The 11,663-nt window shown below is 39.6% G+C and overlaps 1 protein-coding gene across 2 annotated transcripts; it reads right to left on the reverse strand.

The window, feature by feature from the left end:
* Positions 1 to 331: 331 nt before the first annotated feature.
* LOC124174016 (probable serine/threonine-protein kinase kinX) lies at positions 332 to 8,442 on the reverse strand. 2 transcript variants are annotated; one of them, XM_046553162.1, is made up of 4 exons: positions 8,274 to 8,442; positions 4,323 to 4,379; positions 2,285 to 3,392; positions 332 to 597 (listed from the first exon to the last, which is right to left on the reverse strand). In XM_046553162.1, exons 1-4 carry the CDS (start codon positions 8,353 to 8,355, stop codon positions 582 to 584), a joined length of 1,263 nt encoding a protein of 420 aa, XP_046409118.1. In that variant the 5' UTR covers positions 8,356 to 8,442; the 3' UTR covers positions 332 to 581. The 2 variants fall into 2 exon arrangements, with proteins under 2 accessions (XP_046409118.1, XP_046409120.1); XM_046553164.1 differs by lacking the exon at positions 4,323 to 4,379.
* Between the last annotated feature and the right edge of the window lie 3,221 nt (positions 8,443 to 11,663).

The raw sequence follows: 11,663 nt of genomic DNA on the forward strand, positions 1-11,663 counted from the left end.
TCGATTAGCATATAATTCATGAACTCTATTGCAACCTATCGGTAATTTTTTTGCGTATGACGTTTTTATAAATTCCCAGGAAAACCTCATTCATTTTAGGTTTGTCATAATGCCTCATGGCAGAGTTGAATTTTATATCCATTCATTTCATGTCACCAAAATGCTACCTTGATGAGTGTTTTGGGAATCAATATTATCTTCAGGCCTACTTACATATGATTTTGTTTTTTTAAGCTTCAATCGATGAATCGTCTAGCCAATTCTGATGGACTTATCGATGCTTTCAAAAGTAATCAATGCGCGGCGTAATTTGTAATAAAACACTGTAAAATGATTTAATTATGACTTTTTATTTCTATTTTTGCTTTGGCACTACTAAAAATTAATTTACATGCACAATTATAAAAACAAGTCCCCTAATGGTTATTAAAATACATAAGTTAGCTGCTCCCATATAAATAATTTTATTTTGACATTCCTCCTTGTCGTTCGTTGACCGTTCATTTCCGTAGTTCTCATGTTTGGACCGATGATATGCATTATTCTTCCATTTTTTCCTTTTTAGTTGGGATTATATTTCTTCACCATTGCCCGGAACTGAAAGAAAAAAATAAAATGTATATTAGCTATGCAAACTAATTTAATGAAAGAATTGCATCCAAAACTTACCATATTAGTTGTTCATTTTCACATGTCCAGGGTGAATGATTGGTCCATGAATTGTATTAATATTAAATTGAGATCATAATCCTCTCCCTTGGGTGTTGCCGTTATCGTGGAATTGATTCCCGAGTTTGAAATGTGTGAGAGTTAATTTGAACAAACCCTCAACCACCCCTATCAAAGCAGGCAAAATAGTCGAATCAAATAATATTTATTAAATGCGAGATGTATATGTTGTATGGGTTTTATTTTGGGTCAAAATTTAGCATTTGATTAGATAGATCATTTTTTAAATATTGTACCTGAAAAATGTTCTCCATAAATAGTAGTTCTAGATTGATAGAAAGCCTACCTGTAGATTAGAATGTGGATGAAAAAGTGAAGGAGAGGACGGTAGAAACTTCTGTTTCAGCGTTATTTGTATTCGCTTCTTTTCCTGGAGCATTTACGCTTAATTCCAGCGATACCACCTGCTCCCTAGCTGCTATTATTTATTACCTTAAGAAGACATAGCCTCTTACGTGTAATATCAGGCTTTTTTTATTTACCAGAGTATTGTGACTATTTCCGGTGTGTTAATTTTTTAAGCATATCGACATGTTACCGGGAATTATCACGGAAATGATGATAATTGGAAATATCATGTTAATTTTTTTCCTAAATGCTAGAGATATTTTAAAGGTCGTCTCAGATTTTGGGAATAAAAGGGACTCGTGGAGAAGCTTGTATTGACGCGGGTCTATTCCCTCACCTTGATCAACTAGATGCAGATTCTGGATCAATAGAGCACCAGCTTTTCATCGTACCAGGATTTATGCTTGGACCATACATTGTATCAATGATATATTTTAATTTAGGCCTTCCCTCTCATCTTTCCACCACCGTAAAAATCAATCCCTGTACTGAAAATTCGGACTTCCTTTAAGTAATTCCTCATTTACCTCGACCATGTGCCAGGGAATCGGTTAATTCATTTTGAAGAAATATATGATAACTAGTTTGCATAGCTTATATTTTCGGCCAATTTGAAGCTCTTCATTTAATACAGTGTTGTGCCAAAGATATTATATTCTAAAATATTTTCTACAAATTCTTAGCTTTGGTAAGTATACCCACCATCCAGGGCTTGGATGTATTAGTTCATCTCCATCAACTTAATTGTTAAAGAGGTCTCCATTGTCATAAATTTGATTGATCGATACAGACGGAATTATTCTTTTTGTTTTCATACTAAGGGGTAGCCCAATTATAAATTGAGTAGGTTATTTTGTGAAAAAGAACAAATCAAGTTATTTTGCAGCGGAATTTTCAAATGTTCGTCTTACTGTTAGTTAAACCATATCTCACGAAGGACAGCTCTAATATTTGCATTCTGATATGCAGAATCTTTGGATGAGATTCTTTATCGTTTCAGTGCAGGCTTCGTTTGATTCGTCAGTGGAGAAGTGAATGGACGGATAGTCGTATGCGTAGATATTTCAACACCTTATACCGGTTATTAATGAAGAATAAATTTAACTTTTAATTTTCCAGTCATATGTTTTTGTAATTATTGGAGGAGTTCTCCGGAACTGTGGGCAAGTGCGAAAGCGTAGTGTTTGAATCAGATACCTGGCCTCACCTTGATCCACTTGAGGCAGAGGCGTGACTAGATGCGAAGGAAGCGCCGTTTCCCTTGCTGAAGCTCGAGCTGGAAGCCCTCGCTGAAGCAGAGGATCCGCTGCCCGATCCGCCGCCGCCGAAATGGGGAGTGGCACCGCCGAAGAACTTGTCCGGGGAGAAGTTCCAGCCAACGGCACCACCGAATCCCGGAAAGGATGGCTTATCGTTGCCCGGGAGGGACTGTTCCTTGGGAGTCGCCGTCTTCTTGGGGGTCTCTATGGCCACGTGCTCTTTGTGCGCAGGAAGGTCCTCGCTTTCCTTCGGGGCCTGGAGGGTAACCGTGGTCTCTGGCTCAGCGGGTTGTTCGGGTTCCTGCTCCTCCACCACGGCTTCCCTCGCCGGAGCGTCTTCGGAAACTGGCTCGTCCGACACGGGTTCCTCTGAGGCGGGCTCTTCAGAGGCAGGTTCATCGGAAGTTGGTTCTTCAGAAGCGGGTTCATCGGACGAATTCTCCTCAGAGACTGGTTCTTCGGTGATGTACTCAGAGAGGGGCTCGGTCGTGATTTCCTGGGACAGGGGCTCCTCGGTGATTTCTTGAGAGATGGGTTCTTCAGTGTTCTCCTGAGTCTGGTACTCCTCGGTGGTTACTTCTTCGGATTGAGGTTCCTCTGTGATCTCTTCGGAAAGAGGCTGTTCGCTGGCTTCTTCGGAAACTGGTTCTTCGGAGGAATCATCTTCAGGAGACCCCTCGGAACTTTCCTCGCCTTCCTCAGATGCTTCCGTGGTTCCTTCATAACCTTGTTCTTCAGCTTCATCCGCAACCACGGGCATGACAGGCATCATAATCTCCACCATAGGAACAGCGTCTTCCTGATCGTTGATTTCGGGGGCGGCGACTTCATTCTGGGCTTCCCTGCTTCCCGGCACGGCATCGTGGATTTCTGGTGTAGCTCCGATTTCAGCTGCTGGTTCGGGCTGGGCAGACTGCGATCCCGGATGACCCGCATTTCCGACGCCGGCTATGACGTTGTTCGCTGCGAATGAGGCTCCCGGACCTTGACCGAAAAAGGCACCGTAGCTCATGGCGGATCCCTGGCTGTAGAAAGGGTGGGAAACAGGCACCAGAACTGCGAAGGAAACAGAAATATGAATTTAGAGCATAAAACAGCTGGAATTCGGAACTTAGGAATTAAAAGTCAGTAATACATGATTGCCTCGAAAAAAAATTTAAATTATGTGAAAGTCGTTTATAACTGTACGAGTTTCTACCACAGTAGAACTGAATCACATAAAAAGTTCGGTTAAGCAGCTGTTTACTGACTTAATTAAAAAATAATTTCGGATGTGTAATGAAATTAAAAAAATAACGTCGAATGTGTAATGAAAGATGAAAAAATCTTATTGTGAAGGATTAACATTATAGATTTCTCTATAGACAAGTTCGTGATTTATAAGTGTAAGGCAACCACATCTGGATTGGAACTTTTATAAATAATGCATGTTAAGAGTTTTCAATCGGAATTTTCGTCTAACTTCAGGTGTCACAATTGAGTGTGGAGTTAGCTTCTCCAGCTTTCAGTTTAGGTAATCAAATGCGAGGGGTTATATTCAACTTAAAAGTATTCTTTATCATTCGAAAAAGAACATGTGATTAAAGGAAATTGATGAAACTTCATCAAGGTGGTGATGAGTAACTTCATTATTGTTTTTTAAAGAAAATTTGGGTGTAGCATGAAAATTTATGCAACATTTAAAACAGTTGTGTGGACATAAATGTAGGGTGGTTTACAGTGGATGAAAAAGCTGTTTACACGGGACATGTAATTGTGTAATGCGAATGCTGTAAGGATGCGTCTTCGATTTTGCATTGTGTAGACGTGATTAACGTTTTTGACTCGCGGAAACGTTATTAAATTGGCCTCTAACGACGGATATTCATCCTCACGATTCGAATGTCGACGGAGAAATTTTCGAAATACCAGCTGCTCATGCACTCACTTGTGCAATTACATGCCTTGCGTAAACGGCCTCGTAAAATTTGAAAGAAAACTACATACTGATCAGTGGTACCCGGGCAGTGACATCTCCATTCCCCGTAGGAATCCGATAGTAAACTGTGGGTAATAAAGAATAAAAATCAACTATTTGAGTCACTTCTTACCAAAATCGAGGAAGAATACATTAATCGTCATAGTGGTGAATTATGGAAAATCGAAGCTGAAATCTAAAGTAAGAAAGCTAAAAAAATCTTCTAAAAAGTCTTTAATGCAAGATTTACGGAATAAAAACTTGGAATTGCAATTTAAGAGGTATAATTCTATCATTTCAGATTTACGGAATTAGCCTGCTCTGTGTTGCTATTTATTGTCATCTGAAGTCGGTTACTACTCTTCGTCGTCTTAAAATTTTACTTTCCATGGTTTAGTGGCATTTCTAACATTAATGAACTATAATTTTGTAGTCTATGATTCCCTGTTTTTACTCTGACTTATTGGATTGGTTTGAGATGATACATGGCATTCGTGTTTTACGAGGCAAGGATATCGTGGGAATGTGAACTGTGGCTACTGAATTAGAACTGAATCATCGCTGTAAGTAGGTTAAAAAAACGCATTATGTGGCTTCTTTTATCCTAACTTAAGACTTGTTTTAGGCTCGAAAGAGCTCATTATATTTTTGTTCATTTGCGTGTAGAGGATGAAGTGGACTTCGGCTCGGAGGTCATTCCCCTTTTACATTTTGGGATACAAATGGTTATTTCGGTGGCTTTCCTTTGGAATCTGAGTCTTGCACAACAGTTTGTTCATGGCCGAGGACCGCTCTTGAATGAATCGACTGCGTTTGCCCGTAAAATTTAGACGAAGAGGATATTTTCAGGGGCGTCAGTGGTACATACGTCCTCGACACCTGACTGGGGGTTGGCAGATTAATCGAGATATGCCTTCGCCTCCAGCGGGAGACGTGAGCGGAGTTTACTACGGGGGGGAGGAGAGGGAGAGAGGCGTGACTTGAGGAGGTGGCGGTGGAGTTTTGCTTGCTGGCCAGACGGAGGGGACGTGGAGGAAGGAGGGTGGCTGAGGTTTCCGAGCGAGTAGTCCGGAGGTGCTCTCGAGGGCTGTCTGCCATTCGCTTGCGCATCACGTCCCTCCCTCCCCCTCCCTTGCGTGTATATGTGTGTGCGAGTCCTCCAGGACCTCTCCTCTTTCTCTCATCCCTCCTTCCTCGCTCTTTGTTCCATTCCCAAATACGTGGCTTCTCCGCAAATCTTTTGCCCTCGGCCCTCATAATGCCTTCATCAATCATCTCGGTATTGAGACTGTTAATTGATGTATGGATGCATTCCATGAGGATATTCTCCTATTTTCTTTCATTTTACCATCCTCATCTCAACACAGACTCCTATATTTTAGCCTTCCTCTGTGGAATTTTCTCTTATCTTTATCACCTAAGGCTAACTGTCAAATATTAGATTAACTCTAGTGTTTTGTTGTTGTTTTCTGGCGTAGGAGCTAGTGATTTACAATTTTTTAACGCTATGAATATCTCTTAAAGCCTCTTTTAGCACATTACATCTGCTCGTTAAATCTTTCTATAGCATGCACTTAATTTCTTATTTGTATGCCTCGCATTCTTACGCCCCCCACTCTTTCCTTATTCCTTCTTTCTCTCTTCCCCCTTCTTTCTCACCATTCTCCTTCCTTCCAATCCCAAAATACTTGGCTCCTACGCAAATCTTTTGGCCTTGGCCCTCATAATGCTTTCGTCCCTCAACTCTGTCAAAATGAGGGTGAATGGAGTGCATTTCTTCATAGTTCTCTAATTTCTTCTCTAACATTTTACCATTCTCCTCCGATAGCGTAGTCTTATTTGTATTATTTTTGCACATTCTCGGAGTACTTTCCTTTCACATTCGTATTTTTAGGCTCTCTATCTAAAAATCAATTAGTTCATGAGGGATCGTCGTATTTTTCTGACGTTAGTGGATGGAAGTCTCAATAGAATAACTTGATAAAGTAGCTACCTCCTTCATCCAATAACTTGATTTTTTATCCCATTGCATCCCCTACTTCATCCTCTTTATTACATCTACTGACCATCTTATTAGCTTGCCTTGTTAATAATGGAACTGCATATGAACTATCTGCTGTTGAATTTTAAGAGGCAGTCGCCTCCCACGATTATAAATCTATGGTTTAACCTGCTCCAGTCGGATGACTGTCTTTTGTGATCTCGTCTTAGAAATTTTCTCGACGTTTTCCAATCTCATCATTCCGCTGTTAGATAAAGAGTATCGCTTTTACGTTCATATCATTATCCCTTCCATCACTATACTGGGAACATAATTCAAAACCATTCACCTACTTTGCTGATAAGGAGTAATTACGAGATTTTAAAAGTTGCATGAATTGATTATTGCCTCTTATGAACGCTCGTTGAATTAAATACACCCATGAATATTTTCGCATAAAAAGTGAAATTCTTAATGTAATCATGTTAAATTCCACGGCTCATTTGAAGCATCTCTTCGATAGTAGTAAAACGGTGACGCTCGAAATTTTTAAAAGAAACTATCATGGCCTTTTCCTTGAGATGTATATTTTTCAAAGGTGGAAGGAAGGCCGACCTATGCATGAAGAAAATTCATCAAAAATGTTTTTAAGTAGCATTGAAAATTATTGCTTTTTGTGTAACTTCTACAATAAAATGTAAGTCGATTCTACGTATTCACAGTTTGAAGTGATTTATAAATTCAGGAATTAATGGAATCCCCATTACCTAGTTTAACTGAAGTAGAAAATCTGCTTACCTACACTTATCTGGAGAGTGCATATCATAAATTAGCTCTTACAATGGAACATTAATATTTTTCTCGAGTGACAAGATGTGCTGACGGGGAAATTTACACAGCAGTTTTATGGCTGGAAAAACTGAGGTTCATGGGACTCGTTGAAATTTTTACGATTGTAGGGAAAAGGTGCGTGGTGCACTTGGCACACATCATTTGCAAAGGTGTGGATTAAGAAGGAAGGCACATTTTCCGAGCACTAAACGGAAGAGATAAGAGTTTTAAGGTGTGGAGGATAGCAGTTATCAGGACTTTGGAGTGTCACTCCACTTCGGTATTGAACAGCTGTTCACCAGTTCGTATACAGAGATGTAACATGAGGAACTCTGAAGTTTGAAGGGATGAACTTTGGATAATGGATATTTTAAGACAGTTTTAGAATCTGTTATTAAAGCATAGAAAGCAAGGTTGTCTTTATTGTAGCGCTAGGAGTTTCAATCGCTTTGAAATTTGAGAGAACGTATATATTTTTACTAGATATTAGTTGTTTTATTAAAATATTTTCTCTATTCACGGTTTATATGTCTAGTACTATGGTGCCTGCTGCTAAATATAATGTAATGGTATATTTGTTTCTTCTCTGGCATTAAAGATATTTAGTCTTCTGCCCTGAGAACTCGTCGCATACGACGGTAAAACCACAGCAAGCCGTTTTTTTCACACTTTAATTGTCATGAGTCGCGACTTCAACCGCTCAGTCTATTTTATCGACAAAGAAAACGAGTTAATAGTTGTTTTAATCACGCGAAATATACCGATTTATACTATTCTTCGCTAATTAAATGTCTTTAGCTTCAGTTTGAGAAACGTATGAATATATATCTTTTGAAAGTTGTCAACCTTTCCCAATGTTAATTATGTTTTATTATTTTTCTTGGTCATTCTTGTGTTCACTTTTTTACAATTTGAGTTACGTTTAATTGAAAGTTTTGACGGATGGCAATGGATGCCAATATATACAGGCTATAGTTGCTGGGGAAATCCTTAGACAAATTGCTAAAGAAATTTGTGGTTAACACAAACATACCAAGGGTGATATCTAGTTAAAGTTTCTCTATGCTAGATCGTGCCGAAGTTTTAGCACTGGGTTCATTTAAAAGTAATCCGAGTTTCCTGCAGGGAACATTAATCCAGAGTGGGATTCCTGAAAAATTAGACTCACCATGTCTTGCGTGTCGTCCGGCTATGGACGCGGAGTGGCCGCCGGCCGCCAGTAGCACTAAGAGTAGAAGGTGGCCGAACATTTTCGTGCGGTGTTGGATGAGCCGCTTGATGGAAGGGGATGTGGTGCTTTAGTCACTGGTGGTGATATCGCAGTGAAGATTGCTGCATGGACGGGCGCTTTTATACTGGAGACCCCCCGCGAGCTCTTGAGCAGCGACCTCGTTAACCCATCGGTGGCCTCCCGATGCCCCTCCCGCGAGAGGACCCCCCTCCTTTTAGACATTAGAGCCATCCCAGACGTCCTCCCCCGCGATGATTTTTTTTACCGGTTTCCCTTTCATCCGCGCGTCCGCCCTCAAGTCCTTAAAGACTTTTCCTTTTTCCTTTCAGGAAACCATATCCGAATCACAATGTCGTCGCGTCGGCCCCGTGGACGTGAAATTTTGGCTCCCTTCCTGTTGATTCGAGGAGAAATATGTAGATATTAGGAGGAAAATGAAAATTCACTATTTAAGTCTATGCCTTGAAGATGTCGAGGGCTGAAGTCTAAGAGTGCGAGTGCCCCTAAGTAAGAAGCTTGCCCCATTTCCGCCATGCGTAAAATTGACATGCCCGTGGAGTAGTTCATGTTGAACTCCATTTTCGCTAATCCAAACCTACCGACCGTTTTAAGCATTTATCAATTTTTAAGTCTTCTGTGTTCCACAAACATGATTGGAGAGGGGGATTGGCTATCCTTGTTCCAAGAACACAGCCCACGAATAAAGGACCCAGCCTGTATTTTTTTTTTAAATTTGAGAAGGCATCCCACCAAGCGTTAGCTAGAGTAATAGTAATTAGAATCCTTTAGAAAGTTATTACTTAGAATATTTTTGTAAATAAGTAGGTGTAGACTATAAAATCGTAACAAATGAATAGAATTGCGTGCTCACGTGGCAGCTATCTTTTCCAGCTGTCACTCAGTCGCATTCCTCAATGGAGATAATCAATAGGTTTCCCTCAATAAATATTGCCTAAATTAGCGGTTACCGTGGAAATATTTTATCTTGAATAAGTATTACTTCTAGCGATGTACCCGTACTTCCCCGATGTGCTCGTGTTACATGACCTTACTCCTAGTGCTTCCTTATCCTAATTCTTTGTCAGCCCCTATATTTAACGCGTGAAAAGGAGTCATTTCAGTGCCTCATAACGTTATTGATGACCTCGCTATTTGTTAGTTCTCGCTATATTTATTTTGAACTCCTAAAATTCCTAACCTAAATTCATGTGCAAGTTAAGCATGTTAAGCTCAGTCTACTGCTCTCAATTGTTCTGCTTCTTTCTTAACACAAAAACTTTATGAAAGCACTGTTATAATATGCTTAGGAGAAATTTACGTCACTCGTTGGAAAATGCAGGTCAAGTAGTATTCGCTACATTGCCTAAGAAATAAGAGGATATACTTATGCACTTCTTTGCGTTAGGAGCCAGAAGAAGCACAGTGCTGAGATTCTTGGCATTGGTATTCTTGGGGTTCGCATGGTTGATTTTTGGGCTGTTGTTTAAGGATAGTTTAAGTAGTGACTTTTATAAGCTTTAATTTTCAATACCATGTTTGAAATATGGTGGATGCCGTCCGTAGTCTTCTGGAAAGGGTACAGCGTTGAAGTTTCATTAATTTCAAGTTTTTTAGGACCTTCAAAACACAGACCCTCTCTCACGAAAACTCATGATGAATGTGCACTCATGTAGTATGTAGCAGAAACTTAGTTATTTTATAAGTTCCACTTCGGGTGGCAGTTATTTATTTCCAACCGAAAATGAGCGATATACCTCTGTCTTCTTCAATGCGTAATAGGGATAGTCATCTGATATGATTGTGCAATAACTAATTAAATTTCAGGGATACGGTTGTGGTCGTGTTAAAAACTTATCCGTCTATGGCATCTTTTTGTTTTCTACATGGAAGGTGGGAACTAAAATGGATATCTGAACTCAAACACGGTTTTGTTCTATTGTTACTTCAATTGCTTTGAAGTGAATTTCTTTTTACTTGGGGTGTGCGAGTACTCGAAAATTCGAGTCGAGCCGAGTAGTTGGTGCTCGACTCGATTGCTTTGAGTAATATTGCGAATGTCGAATCGAGTAGTTTCGGTTACAGAGCTGTAGTGGCCAGTAAGTTGAGAAATCTACTAACAGGAGGCACTATCGCGAAACTCAAGTAATAATATCGTTTTTTAAGTCAATAAGTCGACCTAATGCCTTGGCCTGGGAGTTTCAGCTTGCTATCTATGTATAACATCTGTCAACCACTATAGTAGTGGACGTGGGCGCTGAATATCTTTTCATTAGCCGCGACGGCCGACCGTCGTCCAACCTGGCGGCGTAATCGGAGTGTATCACGCTTGCTTTCTTATGCGATACTTTTATACCCTACCATACTTTCTTTACTCAAACGCCGAGAGAATACGTAATAATTGTTGCGATTCCTATGGAAAAAATGCAAATTTTAGGTTTTAGCGGACAATGCCGGTTTTCCCGGTATTTGACATCTCAAGTAGCATTTAGCACTTTTGAGTATTACTACGTATGTCCGACGTTAATTTTCGTTTAATCATTTTTTGCGTTTAGTTTCCATCTTCGACTAACAAAAAAGAGTAGCTATGGTTAATTAAATCAAATTAGAAATAAAGAAAACATTTCTTGGTCTACAAAGCTAAAGCTACTAGTAAATTCTATAGTTCGTTCGCTTCGTCCATTTAAATTCCATGATGATTCAAGATCCATGAAAATGGTTTATAAAACTTTTACTAAAATTCCCAAGGTTCCCAAGTAGGGATGTGCGAGTAGTCCTTTTTGATCTCGAGTCAAGTTGAAACTACTCACGAGAATCGAATCGAGTCAAGTCGAGTATAGCAATTCCTGAATTAGGTAATACAGCAATGCATGCTCCAACGTATTCTCACTTTTCCAATACCTTAGTGAATTTTCTATTCTGAATGCTCAGCTTGATCTAAAAAGGAAAAGAAAATGAGAAACTGTGATAACATTGTTTTCTCAAGTCTTGCAACTTTGGCAAGAAACTACTTGTCCAGGCGCACAACTGTGTTGCAAAAGACAATTTTCTGCAGGTATTAATAATGTAACATCAAAACCTGCTGCCTGAGCATGTAGAACAATTAGTTTTTTTTCTATGTGAGAATTTGAAAGGATCAAATATTTCATGATTCATTTACGTAAGTAATCTGTATTATAGTGGTACACAGTGGCGTAGCCAGAGGAGGGTCCGGACCTTCTCTCCCCCGAAATATAAAAACACAATTATTGTCCTTCATAAAAGAAAACAAAATATTGAAAAATATGGAATTTACAAGATGTTTCTTTAACAAATTAAGTTTTTTCGATT

Source organism: Ischnura elegans, chromosome 2 (genome assembly GCF_921293095.1).
Source record: "Ischnura elegans chromosome 2, ioIscEleg1.1, whole genome shotgun sequence".
NCBI classification, from domain to species: Eukaryota; Metazoa; Arthropoda; class Insecta; order Odonata; family Coenagrionidae; genus Ischnura; species Ischnura elegans.

What these genes read in the sequence shown, in the direction of transcription:
- LOC124174016 (XM_046553162.1), bottom strand. Translation starts at nt 8,355, where the DNA reads ATGTTCGGCCACCTTCTACTCTTAGTGCTACTGGCGGCCGGCGGCCAC. An exon ending in CGGACGACACGCAAGACATG is followed by an intron (nt 4,380 to 8,273) that starts GTGAGTCTAATT and finishes TATTACCCACAG; the next exon opens with TTTACTATCGGATTCCTACG. An exon ending in TGCCCGGGTACCACTGATCA is followed by an intron (nt 3,393 to 4,322) that starts GTATGTAGTTTT and finishes TTTCCTTCGCAG; the next exon opens with TTCTGGTGCCTGTTTCCCAC.